The following is a 20,000-nucleotide window of genomic DNA, read 5'->3' as shown; positions in this document are numbered from 1 at the left end:
TGTTTCTGCTAGCACACACACACACACACACACACACACACACACACACACACACACACACACACACACATGTAAAGTTAGGTATGTATATATTTTTTTTATATATTTCTATATACAGCATAATCTCTTAAACTAATGAACCGATCATTATGAATTTCGGGATATATATTTTTGACAATACGGCGACTAACATGAGCACGTTATTATTTTTTAAAAATTAACGATTTAAGAGAAAACTGTATATAAATTTAGGCATGTGTGTATGTTTATATATTTGCATGAAGGAGAGTCACTCCCAAACTAATTAACCTATTATTATGAATTTTAATCATACCTGCTAGATTTAAGGGATCGTAATGTGGACTATATTTAGTTTCATTTAATTTCATGCAAAGGGTACATAGTGAGGGTTGAAGACCTCCAATTTTTTTTGGAATTTTAATAATAGGTATTAGACATAGACATTTTCAGTTTCTTTGGAGTATTTTATATTATTTTTAGAGGACATAATATAAGAAAAACTTCGTATTTGAAAATTCAAATATTTCAGATTTGCATTAAATCTGATCCATAATCATTTATAGGGCTATGACAACAGAATATTCTTTTCATTGTTTTGACTCTTATATATCCGACACAGTTAATCAACCGAGAACCACATCTCTCTAAAAGCATGTAAGATATCAACGGATACACACTCGAAGGTCAAAGCAACGAAAAGAATACGCTGTTATGCTAGCCCTATTCATTAAACACCAATTTGGCAAGACTACCTGAATTTCAATTTTTTCTTAAACTCTCTTAATCTTAAGCCTTAGATTTTATACATTTCTAGAATAATAATGGATTCAATAAAAGTTGGAATAAAGATTCTAGATAAAGCTTTGATAAAAGGTTAGATAAAAGGCATTATATTTTGATTTTAAGTTTCTTAATGGGGATATAAACATGATACAAAATATTTTGTTCTGAAAATTAAATTTAAATATACTTTTAACACACACACACACACACACACACACACACACACACACACACACACATATATATATTTGTAAACACTTGAGGTCTACTGTATACTCTGTTCTGTTGTAGTCATCTGCACCGACAAAAGTTAGTAATAATACTAAAAAGTGTGGCTGGTTCTACACAAAGTCTTTACCACTATAAACAAATCATCTCTATGGATTTCCGAGCAACTTAGTTGTTGTGGCGGAAGCTCATACGTCAAAATTGACGGGAGAGTCCATTATATATATATATATATATATATATATATATATATATATATATATATATATATATATATATATATATATATATATATATATAGTGTGTGTGTGTATGTGTGTGTGTGAGAGAGAGAGAGAGAGAAAGAGAGAGAGAGAGAGAGATCTACTCACATTATAGCCTCGGGAATTAAGGATACAAATTCATTGACAAAACTATTCGGAACTTCCTGTCCACTTTTGCTGTCAATTTCCCAGGCGTCATCAAAAATTATGTGAACTGCAAAAAAACAAAAACAAACTTACAATGACAAACAAATACATGCAATTAAAAGAATAGATTGTTGGTTTGGACTAGTTTTATTGTTTTAAAAGCATTAATTACACTTGAAAACACTGAATAAAAAAAAAAACAAAAAAAAAAAACGCAGAAACTTTGTTGAAGACAGAAAAAGAAGCACTATAAAACATTTCTAATGTTAAAACCAACAAGCTTCTTTAGCTTTTTCGGCCTTTGAAAGTTAATCTTAGTTTATTTTCTTCCCGATCAAAAAAAGCTTTCAAACAATTCAGCTACGAGATATGTTGCGTTCATGATGATAAAACTTCATACAAAATCTCATGAACGAAGACAAAATTTCGAAAAAAAACAAAATCATAAGACAAAGAAACGTCTTATGTCATCAACGACAAGTTGCTTAAGTAAAAGTCTTACGCTGTCATTCACATAGGTATAAGCTATTTCTATTTATTTGTTATACAGAGTAATGTGGGATGAAGTTTTCCAGATTTTTAAATTTAATTTGTTTTTATGGTTCTAGATTACTTTGGGGCCACTGGATCTTGGCCCTGAAAATTGTCTTCCATGACTGTTAGCACAAATATTCACATTTTCTCCTCTCGCATTTCAAATCTTCAGAATCAAATATTGAGTAAGATACATATTTTTCGCTGCGCAGTTTACTACGACGTAAAATAATATGAAAATATGTTTTGTTTACTTTGCTAACAAATAACAGTAAACATTGAAGTGTATCCATATTAAAATGATGTTGATGCTATTTCATACAGTTTTACTCCAACAAAAACTTTATATAAATCTTCAGTAATAGTTGCACATTTACCAAGTATTCTGTCATTCGTAAAATGCATCTTACGTCCGATACAAGGTCATCAGTAATGAACATATTTCACTGCAATTTTCTGATTTTCAGTCATTAGAACTGTTTCAAAATCAATCCAAGATAAATGCCCCTTTCTAGAATATTTATCCTATTAATTATGTAAAATCGATTTCCCAACTTCATTTATACTTAAATAGCTAAAGAAAACCTTAAAGTGTAAGTAAGATAGGACACATATCGATACATGTTGCTGGCAGCAACCTTTTTATTTTCAATCGAGTCCGTCACTTTTAACATTCAGCCCTTTTCACTTGCAAGACTCGTTTCTAGGCGTTGTCCGGGGGACATATAAAAGGATACCAATTAATTGAATTGCTATTTTTTTTTCTTTTCTTATTTTATTATTTAAAACTTGTTTTTATGTTTGCACGAAAGTGTGTGACCTCTGACCTCTGATAGAAAATTCACCTGGAACCTTGTTTTGTGTTTGCACGTACATTTGAACTGGAAACATTTAATATAATTTATGTGCGTTACTTCAGAGCGGTAGCAAACAAAACGTATTTCATATGTTATTATTATTATTTTTTTAATTAATGGAATTGTAATTGCTTTGTTTTATGAAGCAGTAGATAAATTAAGTATGCCAATGTTTCAAAATAAAAAAAAGCAAATGTAAAAATATCGAATAATACTTTCATGTAAACCCAAAATTAAAAACAGTTAAAAATGAAATGTGCTAAAATATGCCAGTATAAAATTATCCGTATAAAAATGAGAATTTCCGTGTAAACATGAGAATTTTCGTATAAAAATGAGCATTTCCGTATAAAAATGAGAATTTTCGTGTAAAAATGAGAATATTTCCACCATCAAAGCCTTAAAAGAGCGATTTAATATTTATGAATCATTATTGAAAAATATTGAAATATTCTGGAATCTTTCTGCGAAGGAGATCCTTCTAGATTGATGTAATTTTATTAAGCAATGGGATATGCATCAGGAGCATTCTTTTCCAGGTGATTGAGGCTGTAGACGACTACTTTGATCAAATGTCAACTCTACTACATACTAATATCGAGGCGGTGATTGAGGCTGAAGGTGGCTACATTGAATAGATGTCAGCTCTACTACATGATCAAGTTACTTGAATTCATTATTTCAATAAAAGTTTTAAAGTTGTTGTGTTGTTTTCTTTTGGGCGACAATTTTATCGTTCCGCCCTGTATAGGATGACTGTTAATAAAACGAAATGATAAAACAGAAATAATGACGGATGCGTATATTAATTCAACACTATATTATATTTTGTAACTGTGTAAACTAGGAGAGGTAAATTATATAATAATGCCTGAGTAAGTATCCTGCTACCGCCTGTAAATATGACTTGTTTGGGACAATGCCTTACTCGGAAATACTATGAGAATTTTCGATATTGAATAAAATTGACTGATAATATAAAAAAAAAAACATACATTAGGTAATGGCATGTAGTGTTACCAGAATTAATTTATCTGTGGTGTCTGTGTTTATATTCCTATAATGTTTTTCCTAGAGAGGGAAATCGTCGTTTATTATTATTATATTATTAATATAGATAGAAGATAGATATGAGTTACGAATGTAGGAAAACACTAGTATCAAATATTTAATAAGAAACATATTTCTCGCTGCACCGCTTATTTTGGAGTTACATAATAATACAGACATTCCGCTTGCTTACTTCTACATATCATTTTACGGTATTTTAATGACTAATATAATATTTTATAGGGCTTATTTTTTTATTATTTCATTTTTCATTTTACAGCATGCTATCTATTCTATTATATAATAACTATTCAGTAAAAAAATAAATATTGCAAAGACGCATTAATTGCTATTTGGTAAAACAGTACAAACTATGAAGGTACAGTGCCCATTTTTTTTCTCAGCATTAATATTGTTATGAACATCTGATTATATTAAAAAAAACATATCTCATTTGGTGGTAGCTTTCCAAAAAATCAATAATCTTAAACATTTGGAAATCCTATAATTTTTTCTTTATTTCATAAATCGTTTCAGGAGAGTAGAAATTGGACATTAGTTTTACTCGTACCTCTCACTTCTCTTATTTTTGTCCATTAGTCCTCACATTCCATGTGCGATGTTTTCTAACAAGAGGGGAATAATTGATGCTTTCTGATGTTTTCTAACAAGAGGGGAATAATTGATGCTTCCTGGCCCGGAATCTATGAACCTAACCTTTTGTTAACTAGTTTTTATCCTTGAAGTATTTTAAAATAAATTCTTTGCACCAGATAGCTTCATGTCTTGTCTTGAGCGATTTCCATAAGAAAAATAATATTTTAAGGATTGAAAAAGATCTTTGTAAACATTTTTCTTTTATATGAAATCCATTTCAAAGTATATTTTGATTATTGTTTATAATGTATTTGTTGTGGTGGCACACATTCATTTGCATATGTGGATAGTAATTACACATAAATAGGAAGACTCAGTTAGTTTGAGTGTGTGTTCACCAGAAGCCACCGAAGGCCGCCGAGAGCAGATATGTTTCTCCAGCAAAGACTCTCTTATTTGACACTATTATGTAAATATTCTGTAAATATACCTTTTCCTAATACACTTCTTATTTGATCTACCTTTGTTTGTTGAGTCGTCATTTGTATTGCTTTCTACGTTACTTGTTTCAAACTGCAAACTTAACAGTATTGCATCAAAACAAGAAAGAAGCATAGGAAGTGTGGAGAGGAGCGAGACAGGGATGAAGAGAAGGGAAGGAGAAAGATAGAGATGGGGATGAAAAGAGCTAGATGGATAAAAAATGAAAAATAAAAAGTTTGCCAACAGGTTTGAACCTCTTTCATTTTTTTCATGATCCTAGGCAACACCGGGTAGCCTAGATAGTAAGTATTCAAACAAATATTAAGCAAGGTAATTGATCACTGTGAATATTTTCCACACGTGGTCAAAGGAGAAAACTCTCATTTCATAATTACTTTATTCGCCGCTAGTATAATATACTGAAGTCGTTTTCACATTGGTAACGGCGCGTTAGAAAGAAATGCTGAATGCTAGGAAGATAATGATTAAAAATGGATTGTAAAACCTTTCTGGCACCACAAAACTTTTTATAGACTGTTCTGTTTAAATTCTAGTAAAATCTGATTTTATTTAGACCATTGTGATCAACAAAAGAAAAGTAAAATACTTACTTTCAAGGTCGTAGGAGTCCTCTATTCCGATCCGGTTTGTTCTTCTTCTAAGCTTTGTTACTCCCTGATAGAAGTCCAACCTATACAAAATGAATATAAATATATATGCCAGGTGGAAATAATATACGTTATATAAAACGTCATATGATATGGCGTCATATATGAGGTATAAAATACGGTTAAACAGGGGCTTCGCCTCGAAGCTCATTTTTATTTACTTAGAAAGTCGCCCATAACCTATTTGGATGTATATAATATTTTTATTTATTTATTTTTAAAACAGTAATCTACATACATGCATTTTTCAAGGAAACTACTTCTCGTCAGCGTAACTTGACTGTTTGTAGGAATCGAACTCCGGGCCAGGTTTATCACAGTCCGGCGCGTTTAACCGTTACGCCATGGACTCGTAGATTATTTTACTGTTTATTTTTTATCGTTTATGATACACATGGTCCAGAGTTCGATTTCTAGAAACAGTTAAGCTACGCTGACGTGAGATAGTTACCTGAAAACATGCGTGTACGTAGATTATTGTTTTTAAAAAATAATAAAATAAATAAATAAATAAATAAAATATTATATACTTTCAAATAAATTATGGGTGACTTTCTAAGTAAATAAAAATGAAAGTCGAGGCTAAGCCGCTATTTAACCGTATTTATCATTTTAAAAAATCAACAAGAAATCTAGATGTATAAAAGAAAAAAATAAACAGTAAAAGCATCTAGGAATTCATGGCGTATCGGTTAAATGCGCCGGACTGTGATATACATGGTCCAGAGTTCGATTCCCAGAAGTAGTAAAGTTACGCTGGCGAGAGAAAGATGCATGCACGTAGATTACTGTTTTAAAAATAATAAATAAATAAATAAACAATATATATATGTTATATATTGTTTATTTATTTATTTTATATATATTGTTTATTTATTTATTTTATATATATATATATATATTGTTTATATATTTATTTTATATATATATATTTAAAAATGCACATTATGAAAAATTACTTAGTGTGACTGTGCTGATCGAATTTTGCACTAATAACGGTTAAAGTAGAGCTATGTTATTATGTGAAAAACCCGGGCAATTTTCGATTGCCTTGCTGATTTTATTTGTTTGGGTGGTGATGCAACCCAAAAACAAAGAAAAATGGCTTCAGTTGGTGGATTTAGGATTGATAATAATAGTTAATAATAATATAGTTTTGTGAAGAAAACCATTGATTTAAGGAGAACAGTTTGGGTTTAACTTGGGAAACAGTATTTAACCCGTAAATCAATCTCTAAGAACAGCCGATATGAGAACAAATTCGATGGAAATTTACTTCGATATACGAGTATGCATGGAAAAGAAGGAAATGAGTCGTGGCAACCCCTCATTAGCCGGTTACGATTCGGGGAAGCTTCATTTCCCCACTCAGACTCTGATATATAAGCAAGAGCAAGAGCAGGTTTTAGTCAGATGAAAGAAGTGAGAAGGAATGCCAGTTGAGGATAATCGAGACCAGCTCCCAAGACGCCGTGTCTAAATCGAGCTTCTGCTGTTAGTATCTCTCGCAAGTGGCTGAAAAAAAAATGGCCACATATTGAATTTGAATTGACTAACTGACAAGATTACTGCAGCTAAACTCCCCCACTCCAATCCCGCATCGATCGCTGCTGACCGTTCGCGAAACATTAAAAAAAAAAAACACACACACAAAAAGAAAAACAATCAGATTCATGTAATTGTATCGACGTTATTGTATATGAAAATTAAATCCGGAATTATTGATAAACGTTACGCAGGTAAACGTGCTCTCGGACGCAGGCGACACGATACTTGTTGAAATGTGGACTCTGAAGTGATAAATTTCAAATATCTATACCTTTATCTTTGTACAGTGGTATGTTTTTAGAACTTTGTACTCATATGTTCTGCTAATATAATTTGTTATATAAAAAAAATAAAACCAACGACTGGAGATTTTACTTATTGTTTCTACGAAGGAATAGGCATTGCTAGAAGACCGGACGGTCACCTTGAGATATTTTTTAGAAGTGCCTACTTCGGCATCAGAGAGAGGGCTGTGGTCCGCGGATCAACTACAGCAATCACAACGTGGCGTGGACAGCACCTGTCTCCCTGGATTAACTTATTTAACAGAATAACTAGAAACCCTTCTCAACCCCTGTCTTCAGGCCAAACTGTAGTACAGTGAGAGTTGTTCTGGTTGACCAGAATAACTGTTGAACTTGTGTTTTTTTTGGGCGTTCAGTGATCTGAATAGCCTAATACGAACGCATATACCAGCGAACACCTCCCCCCTTGGGGTCCTCGTTGTGTTAAGAATTTAACATCAATAACCAATCAGTGTACGATCGTTTCTGAGACGATTATTTTTATTTGAATAAAGTCTCATCATCAGCACCGGGATTTGGCATCAAATAGAAACTTTAAATATATGGTCAACACAAGTGAGAATATGAAAATATTATACAGAATCCAGATTGTGGACTAAAAAGAGACAAATACAATCTACTTAGAGAAATGCATACAAAAGCTGTATCAGGCAAATGCAAATCTAATATATAAAAGGCTTTATGTGTTGTGCACAAAAAAGGCGTATGTTGTATAATCAGATGGGAGATATTAAAACAGTTATATTGAGAGGTGCGGAAATATTGTTCTTATAACACCCGTTATAAACGTATAAATTGTATGTATGCTTGTTTAGCCAGGAGATATGATATCGACGTATAAACTGAGTCATATCGTATCAGAGATTTATCACATGGGTATATATTACAGTTCAGATATGAGAAGAATAATATATACTTGATACCTTTTTTTCTTCAGGAGTTCTATCTTCCTGCTGAGCTCCGTGATGAAACATGGAACAACCAATTATAACCAATTAAGACATCTGTTCTTCTTCTTTTGTGAAACCACAGAACAACACTTTATATTTTAAAAATATAAATTTATTTCAGTTGTCCTAAATGGTCTTCACAAGAGTCTACATTTCGTCTGCATGCTTATTCTTCCCAGCCTCGCGTCCTGGCTTGAAGTACGTCTATTCACTCTCGTGACTAAACTCTAACTCTCCAACTCTAAACTTCTCGACCTCTTGACATCAATTCCGGTGACGTAACCGATTAAAAAACACCTCTCTTTAACATAACCTCCTCGTCACGTACGCCTGTTCAAGGTTATTTTGTTTATACTTAACCTAGCTAATTTATGTAAACATTGTTATACTTTATTCTTCAAACAATAAATAACTCCCAATATAAACTATTTTAAAAATATAATTTAATAGATAGATAAATAGACAGATAGACAGATAGATCGATAATGACTAATTAACTTTTAACAATGTTAATTATCTACCACATGTCTGTCTGTCTGTCTGTCTCCATATTTTCAAACTGCATCTCCACCGAAACTTAAAGTTGCAGAGTGGCGCTAGGGACCTCAAATGATTGTAGTGGTAAAATCGCCAGCTTTGTATGCTATAGTTTCGGTTTCGATTCTAGCTGGTGGCACCTAAATACTTTCTTTTAATTTTGAAATCACAACTCTATAAAAAATATATATATATATGAAATCTGGACAAATTAAAATATCATATGTAAGCGTATTTTACGCCCGGGCAATGCCCGGTGCGTCACCGCGAGTACTCTATAAATACATGGTTAATACAAAAGTAGAAATATCACAAGATCATACAACGAATGAAAATTATAAGCTAAAAAAAAGTAAGCTAAGTTTTATTCCAATAACTAAGTCTTTATTTTATCTTTATTGTCGAAATTCAAATTTATGATTTGAAACAGTTAAGTCGGAAAGTTTTTGGGTACGAATTTTTGCATCTATGGGTTAGAAATAAGTTTATGCCTTATCTTAATTTAGCGATATCTTTATAATAGGTTATTAATAATTAAAAATAATAATTTTATCAGTATATTTAATCAAATACTAGCGGCACCCGTAAAAATTCCACAGCGGCATCTTTCGTATGTAGTATATTGCTGCTGGGCATTCTGTGGACATTCAGCGTGAATTGAAACCCCGCGATATATATATATATATATATAAAGAGAGAGAGAGAGAGAGAGAGAGAGAGAGAGAGAGACGATGTCAAAACTTTGTTAATTCACTACCCGCATAGCAGCACCCGAATAGCGTAATGGTGAGAAGTCTCGACTATCGTTCGGGCGCCATAATTTCGATCCTGGCTTGAGACAGTCTAGCCGCAATGATGAACTGTGATATAGCGAAACAGTACTGTATGTGGAAAACATATATATATATATATATATATATATATATATATATATATATATATATATATATATATTACGAGGAGAACCATCTAGAGCTGAGGGTCTCATATGCGTCTATGAATAAGGTGTCCCCCAGAGTAATGTGAAAACCTTGGCGATAATTTTTTGTTTACCTGAAAAGAGATTTAAGAAGTTGCAGCATTTCTTGACGGGTTTCATGCCACGTTGTAGCGCATACCAACAGGGTTGGCCGTCTCTCTTTGGCAGTGTCAGTTCTTTCTTTATCTTCTTTTCGATCTTGCCTCCTGCGAATCAGTAGCGAATAATCCAGCAACAACGGGTCAAACATTGGGACGAACAATCTAAAATAAATAAATAAATAAAAATACATAAATAAATAACATTTGACTTTACCTCTAACCTCATGAAGAGGAGGTAAATAAACTAATGATTAGAATTTGTGCATTTCTTATTATTTTTATTGTGGACTGTTATGCTTATCTTCATAGTTGTTGTTGTTGTTTCAGCACATTTCGGCCAACTCATCCTCTGGCCTTCTTCAAGTGATTAACCGTTACGAGATAGGAATGCCGAGTCTTGTAACTTATTCCGAATAATTACTGCCCTCCATAATTGTTGTCTCACCACGTTTTGGTCAACTAATCTTCTGGCCTGCTTTGGGTAGGATTGAAACCGCTATCTTCAAACAATGCTCACCCGTAGAGACTCAATGCCTCTATCCACTGCGCTACGGGCACCGGGCACCTGAATAAGGCCAGGGGACCAGTTGTCCGAAACGTGGTCAAACAACTCTGAAGATGAGGATCAATTATGAAGACTTATGTCAAAGGATTAAATAAGAAATAATGATTGGATTGTTTTCAAATATTGTACCAATTGTTTGATGTATATTGACAACACTCGCGTCTTAAGTTTAGGCTCATTATGAAAATCTAGAGAGAGAACGTATGATAAATTTTATCCATTATTCAATTAAACATCTTTCTGGTAATTATCCTGATAATAAACGCATTCTAGAACTGCCCTAGAACTGCCCACCTGTGGAACACTGTTCCGCTTGCCTGTTTCCTAGCCGACTACAATATCGTAATCTTCAAGTCTAATGTAAACAAGTTTTTTTTAACAGTTTCCTTAAATAATCCAAATTCTACCCAACTTATATCATAAACGATTACTACACTACCACCTAACACTCACTAACCCTTATCCTCGAGAGGCCTCCGGGCCTTGATCAGTGGTGAATCCCTTAAAAAAAAAAGAAATACACAAATTGAAAGAAAACAAAATTAATTTTATGTAGAAAGGGAAATATTGACTCTCCTAAATTATGTTGACACCAACACCATGACTCTGTTTTTTCTCAATACCAATGATCTTCCGGAGAATGTTGTTTAGAAAATTATTATCTATGCAGATGTTACCACTCTCTGTTCTGCTGTTGCGTATCACTCATCTCCCTCGGATCCGTTGAAATATGCAGCTAATCTAGAAATTTAGTTATAGATGGAAATACGAAACGGCTTGGATCGTTTAATCCTATTAGAATTCAGCTTGTGTCTTTCAATCGAAGGTGTGACCCTTTTCTTCCTGATATTCTCGTGGATAGCTTGGCTCTTGGTGAGAAATCGACTCTGAAAGTTCTTGGTCTTTCTTTCTCATCAAACCCTTCTTGGAGTATATATATATATATATATATATATATATATATATATATATATATATATATATATATATTAAAACATAATAAGCATATAATATATATATTAAAAACATTTAAAAATAAATGTTTAAATTTCAACAATATTTCTCGCGGTTAACGGTGGCCGAATGGATTTGGTCCTTGCTAATGGAGGCAGAGATGGCTTCGTAGCCGGATTCGATCGGTGTTAATCATGACACCCTGCACTAATTATTCCCAAAAGGATGAAATACTAGTGTCTGTATGCATTTAATAATTATTATAGTAAATAATTATGTCAGCCCCTTTAAGAAACTCGTTTCTTATCGTTGAGCACTTTACAGTTGTGTGTGTATATATATACAGTATCGGCCATAAGATAAGGAACGGAAAAAAAATTACAATTATTAATGTATATTTCAAAAATTAGTGCATGGATTTTTCTGAAATACCCAGAATAAACAAATAGAACCAATGTGTATAAACTAGTACCAAAAAAAAAAAAAAATAAATAAAAAATACGATTCAATATTGAGAAATATTTTAGTTTAAAATTATATCTGTGGATTTATCCTGGCCAAAAGTTAAGGAACGAAATAGAAACTTTATGTTTTTTTTTAATGCAAATGTTTTAAAAAATAAATTCATTCAATATTTAGTGAACATTCCTTTATTCTTTATGACCTCACTGCATCTTCGACCACAAGACTGGATTAGTTTCTTGCAAAATTCAGGATTTATCTTTTCCCACTCTTCCTTCAATAAATCCCACAAATGATTTTGCTTTTGGGGATTCCTCGTCTGTGCTCTTTCCCCTATCATTTTCCAAACATTTTCTATCGGATTCAGATCCGGACTCTGCGCTGGCCAGTCTATTACTCTTATTTCTTCTTCTTCGAGGTAAGGGCAAGGGGCGTTATCTTGCATAAAAATGCTTGCCTGATTAGGTGAAAGGCGCAAGTTCTCAATGATATGTTGTTTAAGGAGCTGCTTATAAGTCTCCGCATTAAGCTTACCATAGATTCGAACTAGAGGGTCAACTCCTTCCGAGGATATCATACCCCACACCATTACACCCCCCCTCCGAATTTAAGTGTCTTTTTAACACATTTGGAGGATAATCGTTCACCTGCTTTACGCCGTACATGCTTCTTTGCATCAGATCCAAACAAATTGAACTTGGATTCATCGCTGAAGTGAACCTTAGCCCATTGTTCATCAGTCCAGACGACATGCTCATGGGCAAACTTCAAACGGCTATTTTTGTTCTTCTTGGAGATCAAGGGTTTAGATACTGGCACCCTGGCATGCAATCCGGCAGCTTCTAACCGTCGAAAAACAGTTTTTCTAGATATATTTTTCCCAGTCTGCTCATTAAAATCACGAGAAATTGATGTTGCGGATTTGAATCGGTCACTAAGAGCCTGCCTTACCATAATCCTATCTTCTCTTTTAGACGTTTTAGGGGGTCTGCCGGTTTTAGGGGATGCTTCTAATGTATTTTTATTCTTATATCGAGTTATCACACGATGAACAACACTTTTTGATCTTCGAGCGATATTAGAAATTGTTGAAATTGATTTCTTTTCTTTGTAATTGTCTAAAATTATTATTTTTTTCTTGGAGAGACAGAGTTTTGCGAGTCGGTGACGCCATTTTTCTTTGTTGTGCTTATCAGCAGTTCCAATATTAAAAACTAGCTATTTTTATGTAAAGTTTAGTCTCTTAAAAATAAATTTTCTATTTCGTTCCTTAACTTTTGGCCATGATAAATCCACAGATATAATTTTAAACTAAAATATATCTCAATATTGAATCGTAATTTTTTTTTTTGGTACTAGTTTATACACATTGGTTCTATTTGTTTATTCTGAGTATTTCAGAAAAATCCATGCACTAATTTTTGAAATATACATGAATAATTGTAAATTTTTTTCCGTTCCTTATATTATGGCCGATATTATATATATATATATATATATATATATATATATATATATATATATATATATATATATATTATACGTTGAGTCTGGCTATTACCAGATGGGTAACCATTCGGGAATTCTAGGCGCTGTATGTGCTTATCTCGGCAGTCGTCTTGAACCTCCACTTACCACGTTTCCAGTCGTCTTGAACCTCCACTTTTTTTTTTATTCAATTTTCACCCCAAACAAGGCACAGTGCCACTTTGAAGCAGGGGGCTACTATTAGGGAATTAATTAGCGGGGTCATTATGAGGGGAGAAGAGTAGAAAGATGTTTGTTAACATTACACTTGAACTTCTGCATATCATTGCAGTTGGGAAAGCAGAATCCCGGAAGGGAGTTCCAAAGACCTGCAGTTCTGGGGAAGAAACTATTGGAGTAAAAGGCTTTCTTGCACCTAGGGATCTCTACTGTAAATGGATGAGACTTAGTAGCTTGTCGGGTTTGTCGGGGGTAGTTACGTCGGGGAGGTACAAGTATTTGCAGTTCGTCAGAGCATTCACCATTAAAGTATTTGTAGAACAGGCAGAGGGATGCAACATCTCGTCGATGGGACAGAGGTTGAAGCCTAGATGACAGTTCAGGACCTATCAGGTTGGCGACTCTTTTTTGAACCCTGTCCAGGAGCGAGAGACAAGCAGCAGATGCACCAGCCCAGATGTGACAACAGTACTCCATACATGGGCGAATGGTTGCCTTATAGAGGTATAGGATACTGGAAGGCGTAAGTAGTTTTCTAGCACGGTAGAGGGAGCCAACCTTCCTTGCAGCAGCCTTGGCAATGCTCTCAATGTATCTATTCCAGTTCATATTCCCTGTAAACGTTAGGCCGAGGAGTTTAAAAGAAGTACTTTCAGGCAATGTGTTCTTTGCCATTGCTATTGGTGGTAGAGACGGTTTCTTGTAGTTATTGAAGGAAACAAGCTTAGTCTTAGCAGCATTGAATGTGACCAACCATTTTTGTCCCCATTCCACTACGGATTGGAGGTCGTCCTCTAGTGTTTCTGCCATTTCCTTGGATATGTGTTCATTTGTTTTCCCCTCATATCTGTTATAGAGAGTGGTGTCATCGGCAAATATACCCATCTCCGAAACAATATTATCAGGGAGGTCGTTTATGAATATCAGGAATAATAAAGGTCCAAGGATAGACCCCTGAGGTACTCCCGCATTTATGTCATATTGTTTGGATGTATGTCCGTCGAGGACAACTTTGATTTTTCTATTACTTAAGAAGGATTTAATTACATTATGAATTCTTCCAGTGATTCCATATGATCTAATTTTCCTTAGAAGACCATCGTGCCATACCCTGTCAAAAGCCTTAGATATATCAAGGGCCACCGCTCTACCCTCCCCTGTTTTATCCAATGAACGGTATATACGTTCAGAAACTACAGTTAAGATATCTGCTGTTGAACGGGCTTGCCTGAATCCATATTGTTTGTCAGTCAGGAGTTTAGCAGCTGTTAGGTGCTGGACTAGGGCTTGATTAACTAAGGACTCAAGTATTACCACTAGTATTCAATTATGTCGTCTAGGGAGAGGTATGGTTGGATATTGCGCAACTCGTTTCACAAAAAATTTCACGCGCAGGAACCCTTACCGTGGGTATCCATAGTCTGTCAAGACTAAAGGAAGCCATATATATATATATATATATATATATATATATATATATATATATATATATATATATATATATATATATTCCATTGCTCTTTTTGTTTCTCGTAAAGTAGGTTCTTTATGTCGTTCTAAACACTTTCTCACACCTGATGCTATTCTCTATCTCTACAAATTTACTATCAGACCATGTATGGAGTATTGTTGTCATTTGGGTTGGTGAATCTCAGTTAGGTGCAGACGTAATATTTCTACTCTCAATCTTTTCTATGAATACTGATATTGTATGTGTTCTTCAAAACTGTCACATCTCTTCCCTGCTTCCTTTGTTCCAGCTCGCTTAATTTTTAGGTCTAGTGGTCTCCATCAATTCGCTATCTTGATACCTCATTGTAATACAGCTTCCGACTCCAGTAACTTCTTTCCAAGAACCGTAACTATTTTACTGCTGACTGTTCCCCCCCCCTACTTTTAAGCTTGGCCTTTTCAAGACTAAGTTCAATAGGCATCTCGTGTCTTTACGATTATCATATTTGGTTTTGGTTAGCTCCTTACATTAAGTGACTTCGCGCCTTTCTGGAAAGATTTCCAGTAAAACTTTGTATTGTTTGTTTAATTTTATTAAACCTCATTACTATGTTTTCATGTAATAATAAACACATTTCATTGTCACGGTTCTCGCAAGAATTATCATTAAATCACAACGATCGTCATTGTTTGAAATGGACATGGCATGCTGTGATAAGGTAAGTGTTACACTTCATTTACCCCCCCCCAACGAATATCTATTAGTTGCTTAGATACATAAGTTACAAAATCGGGAAACGCTGAACTCGTGTATTTACAAGTTACGCTTAGTACTGTACTGGAGTCCTCAAATCCCGTTTGTTCCACAGAACCGATTTCATCAAACCAACACGATATATCGCGTTTTGAAGAAGAGATAAGTAAACGAAATGTATAAAATTTTTCAACTTACTTGCTAAACAGTGCCATGCGTTCCGATTTCGGTGTCCACACGTGTATTGTAATCAAGAGAGTCGTTATCCAGGCTACAGCCATGATTATTATGGGTTCCAACAGTTCGTTAAAAAAGTCCAGTTTACTGCACTTAAATTCCACCATAAATATATCCTTGGGCAACCATTGTTTTTCACACAGAAGGAAAGACATAGCAATGGTTACGGGCGGCACAAGGATCAAAGGTAACGCAAAGCCACACTTTTGCATGTGCAACTTGCAGGCCATCGCTGCCAGGTAATTGCATATCACAGCTGCTATCATTTCTAAATACATCACTCCAAAGTGTTGCAAATGCTGTATCGGATCGCTAATTGTACTCGTGTAACTCTCCCAGCTTTTCTTGAGGTCGTAACCGGAGATCTGCCAGGATAAAACCCAGAAGACAACCAGCTTGATGGGCTCTATGTAGAAGTTGGTCGACTCGCGGACTTTCATGAGTCGTTTGCGCCAGTGATTCAACGGTATCTTCCATTTACGAAATTTTATGTCAAACAGTGCGTAGTTTTCCCACAACGACAGAGAGATCACCAGAACGACAACAGGCAAAAGCCAACGAAATTCATCCACTCGGTTTTTCGGCGAAGTGCCCCCCTTTTCTGTCCAAGCAAGAAAGTCGGTAAATAAATAAGCGATTACGATGCCAAGTTGCAAAATAAATATGAAAAAATAGACGACTTTCTTGAGAAAGAGTTTCACTTTTGAATGTTCCAGTTCGCCGAAGAAAGTCTCTAGTAGTAAGAGGAAAGAAGGAACCTGGCCGCATCCGTATAGCAGCACAATTCCACGGAACATTCCAAGTCTTGGTAAAAATAGAAATAGAACGAGACACGTTGCTATCGTCCGCAATATCTCCAACGCGCCAATCTGAAAGAATAAACAAATAAAAATGTTAAAGATGGAATTAAATAGGTAAGACATACACTTACCAATTCTATAGAACATCACATTTTCTTATACAAATCTGACAAAACAACCGTTTGAGGAAAATGCAAAAAATAACAAAAATTATATAAAGATATAAAGCTTAACTTGAAGCATAAAACCTGTTTCCCAAATAACTGAAATGGTGAATTAAAAAATAAAAAGTGAAAAAGTTTGCTGACCGGTTTCGAACCGCGCCCAACCAACCAAGCTAAAATAGAGGCTGATAACGATTAAGAAAACATGTGAGATGGAAATTGGCGGGGCAAGTGGAGATTGAAAAAATACTCTTTGCGAACAAAGAGAAAGTCTTTTAGGACTTAATGTAGTTTCTATCTGATTATTTCCCTGTTTCCCCCCCATATATATATATATATATATATATATGTTTATATACATGTATATATATATATATATATATATATATATATATATATATATATATATATATATATATAGTCAATAGCAGTTCAGTTCCTCGCCATATTTCCATTTCACATATTTTTTTTCTTAATTTTTATTAATCGCCATTTTAGCTCTGTTGAGCGAGGATCCAAACCTGGCAGCTGGCCTTTTCACTTATTTAAAATATAATCATCATGATCAATAAATTGTGTCTGTACATAGCTATCGTTAAAATATTTTTGTATATATATATATATATATATATATATATATATATATATATATATATATATATATAGCTGAACGTCTGTGTGTGTGTGTGTGTCTGGTCACGGATAGGCTCCTATATGGTTGACTATTTTAAAAAACTGATTACATATAATGATAGCAGATGTATCGTGGATCGAGGATCAGGAATGGGTATGTTTGATCTGGCAGAACGGTGGTTCATAAAAATTGTGGAGTCTGCGTTCGCGCGGGGACCCCAAAGTATAGAAATAAAAAATGAATAAAAAACCGTTTACAAGGGTTTTTGATATATATGCACATAAGATTACTTTGATAAGTATGTTTCAACTTAAATAGGGATGGTATAATAAAATTGTGGGGTCTGCGTTCGCGCCTTTGCTTCCATGGAAATATGGCACCAACTTTAACAAGGACTTTTCATATCTATTTGCATAAGTATAATTTGATAATTATGTTTAAGTTTGAAGAAATATGTTATAATAAAATTATGGGGTGTTCGTTCGAGCCTGACCTCCATAGAATGTAAATATCTTACAAAGTTTAACAAGGTTTTTTAAAAGGGCGAGCGTCCACAATAACACCTTAACTTTAATCTTAATTCACGTTAGCTTTTATTTATTTTTTTGAGTTGAATCATATTGTATCGAATAAATTCACCTCATAAATTCACGTTCTTATTAAAGTGAAAGCCAAAAAAAAAAAAAAAAAAGTCAGAACTTTAGACAATTCTCGACACAAATTTTGCATAACTCTGTTTTTTTCATTCTCCACTTGCAGGTGACACTCTTTTGAAAATAGATAAATAAATAAATAATAAAAAATAAGAACGTTACTTGTTATCGTGTCAAAAGAAGGAAAAAATCTTGCTCACGTGATCCCGTGTCTTAAAAACATTTACATAAACTTTTATTTATATATCTGTTTAAGCTTTTTTTGTTAGTGTACTAGAAGGAATTCAATTGATTACAACCCTTTCTACGCTGTTCTTTACATTACAATAGTAAAACCCTGAATCGGACGGCGCAATACTACACCGTTCAATACTGTAAAACTGAAACGAAGCTGTTCTGCTTGAAAAGGGCACCATTTTCTTCTTATTCATATTTATATCGATTCTTTGCTTAAAAAAACTAAAGTAATCACGTGTTTACTTTTTTAATATCCCATTTTGCTGTTTCAGATTATTTTACTAAAGTAAGTAAAGCTTCATTATTGTTCAAAACTGTTTTTGCTTCTTTGTTTTTCGATATTTCGTCGATATTATTTAGTAAGAGTGTTTAGCAGAAAAGCCAACAAACGACTACCCGAAAAAAAAGATATGCAAGAAATAAATGTTACCATAGTCAATAAAAGTTCAGTTCATGATTTTTTTTGTTTTGAAATAGTTTTTAATGCTCTTTAGTTGAAATAATTTCAGCGAACCGAAATTAAAACGAAATTTGAGGCGATAATTACTTAAATGAATTTTATATAAACTACACATGTCATAATTGAATATTCCTCAAGCACAAAATAACGGAAAACATTAAAATATGTTTATAAATATCCCTTACGTTGACAGAACTCTCTTAACACAGAATGTTCAGGTGCCCGTCCTTCAAACTGAAAACGGGGCTCTCCATTTCAAAGTCGCTGTCATTTTGATTTTTTAAAAACCGGTTCGTGAATTAAAAAAAAAATGTTTTTACAAACTACTTAAAAATACAAACTAATGAACTTTTTTACCATAAAAGTAACTTTTATTGACTATAGTAACATTTAATTCTCGTATATTAATATTATTATTATATATATAACATTTTCTCTTTGTAAGGAAACATCATTTTGTTGGTCACTCTTGGCTAGGAATGAAAACAAAGTTGATATCAAAATATATTTTCGCGAAAATTATCTTTACTTTTATCATATTTTGCTTAGGGTAAAATTTTTGAGTATCAAAACCTATCACTTTACAACCCCCTCCTTTTCATAACCTATCATACTTTCATCAATCACAGCCCATTTTCTGTAGGTTGTTTTTGAACCCAGTCAACGGCGTGTACTTCTGCTAGTATATATATATATATATATATATATAATTGTAAATAAATTAAAATGATAACATACTAATTAGTGCAAAAAATTAGAATTGATTACTACGACAAAATCATAAATAAATTACTTACGTAGACATAGGTTGTCCAAGCAGGGTTCACTTTCCCCCGAAATGCGCTTCTTATTGCATTTAAAATCCAAGAG

General features: G+C 33.6%; 1 protein-coding gene across 4 annotated transcripts in view; it reads right to left on the bottom strand.

Annotated features, from left to right (window-relative positions):
* LOC145276930 (uncharacterized) overlaps positions 1-20,000 on the bottom strand; it is a 263,410-nt gene that overhangs the window by 18,659 nt on the left and 224,751 nt on the right. For all 4 annotated transcript variants that reach the window (XM_080128402.1, XM_080128406.1, XM_080128405.1 and 1 more), the window contains exons 22-26: positions 19,928-20,000; positions 16,144-17,051; positions 10,025-10,213; positions 5,575-5,654; positions 1,404-1,509 (exon numbers count right to left, since the gene is read on the bottom strand). The exon at positions 19,928-20,000 is cut by the window's right edge and continues 44 nt beyond it. In XM_080128402.1, coding sequence (XP_079984528.1) covers positions 1,404-1,509; positions 5,575-5,654; positions 10,025-10,213; positions 16,144-17,051; positions 19,928-20,000 — 1,356 coding nt within the window. The remainder of the gene's footprint in view (positions 1-1,403; positions 1,510-5,574; positions 5,655-10,024; positions 10,214-16,143; positions 17,052-19,927) is intronic.

This window comes from Euprymna scolopes, chromosome 5 (genome assembly GCF_053919585.1).
Source record: "Euprymna scolopes isolate OS-2025 chromosome 5, ASM5391958v1, whole genome shotgun sequence".
Lineage (NCBI taxonomy): Eukaryota > Metazoa > Mollusca > Cephalopoda > Sepiida > Sepiolidae > Euprymna > Euprymna scolopes.
Note: the sequence above shows the minus strand (reverse complement) of the source record. Positions and strands in the feature narration are given on the sequence as shown.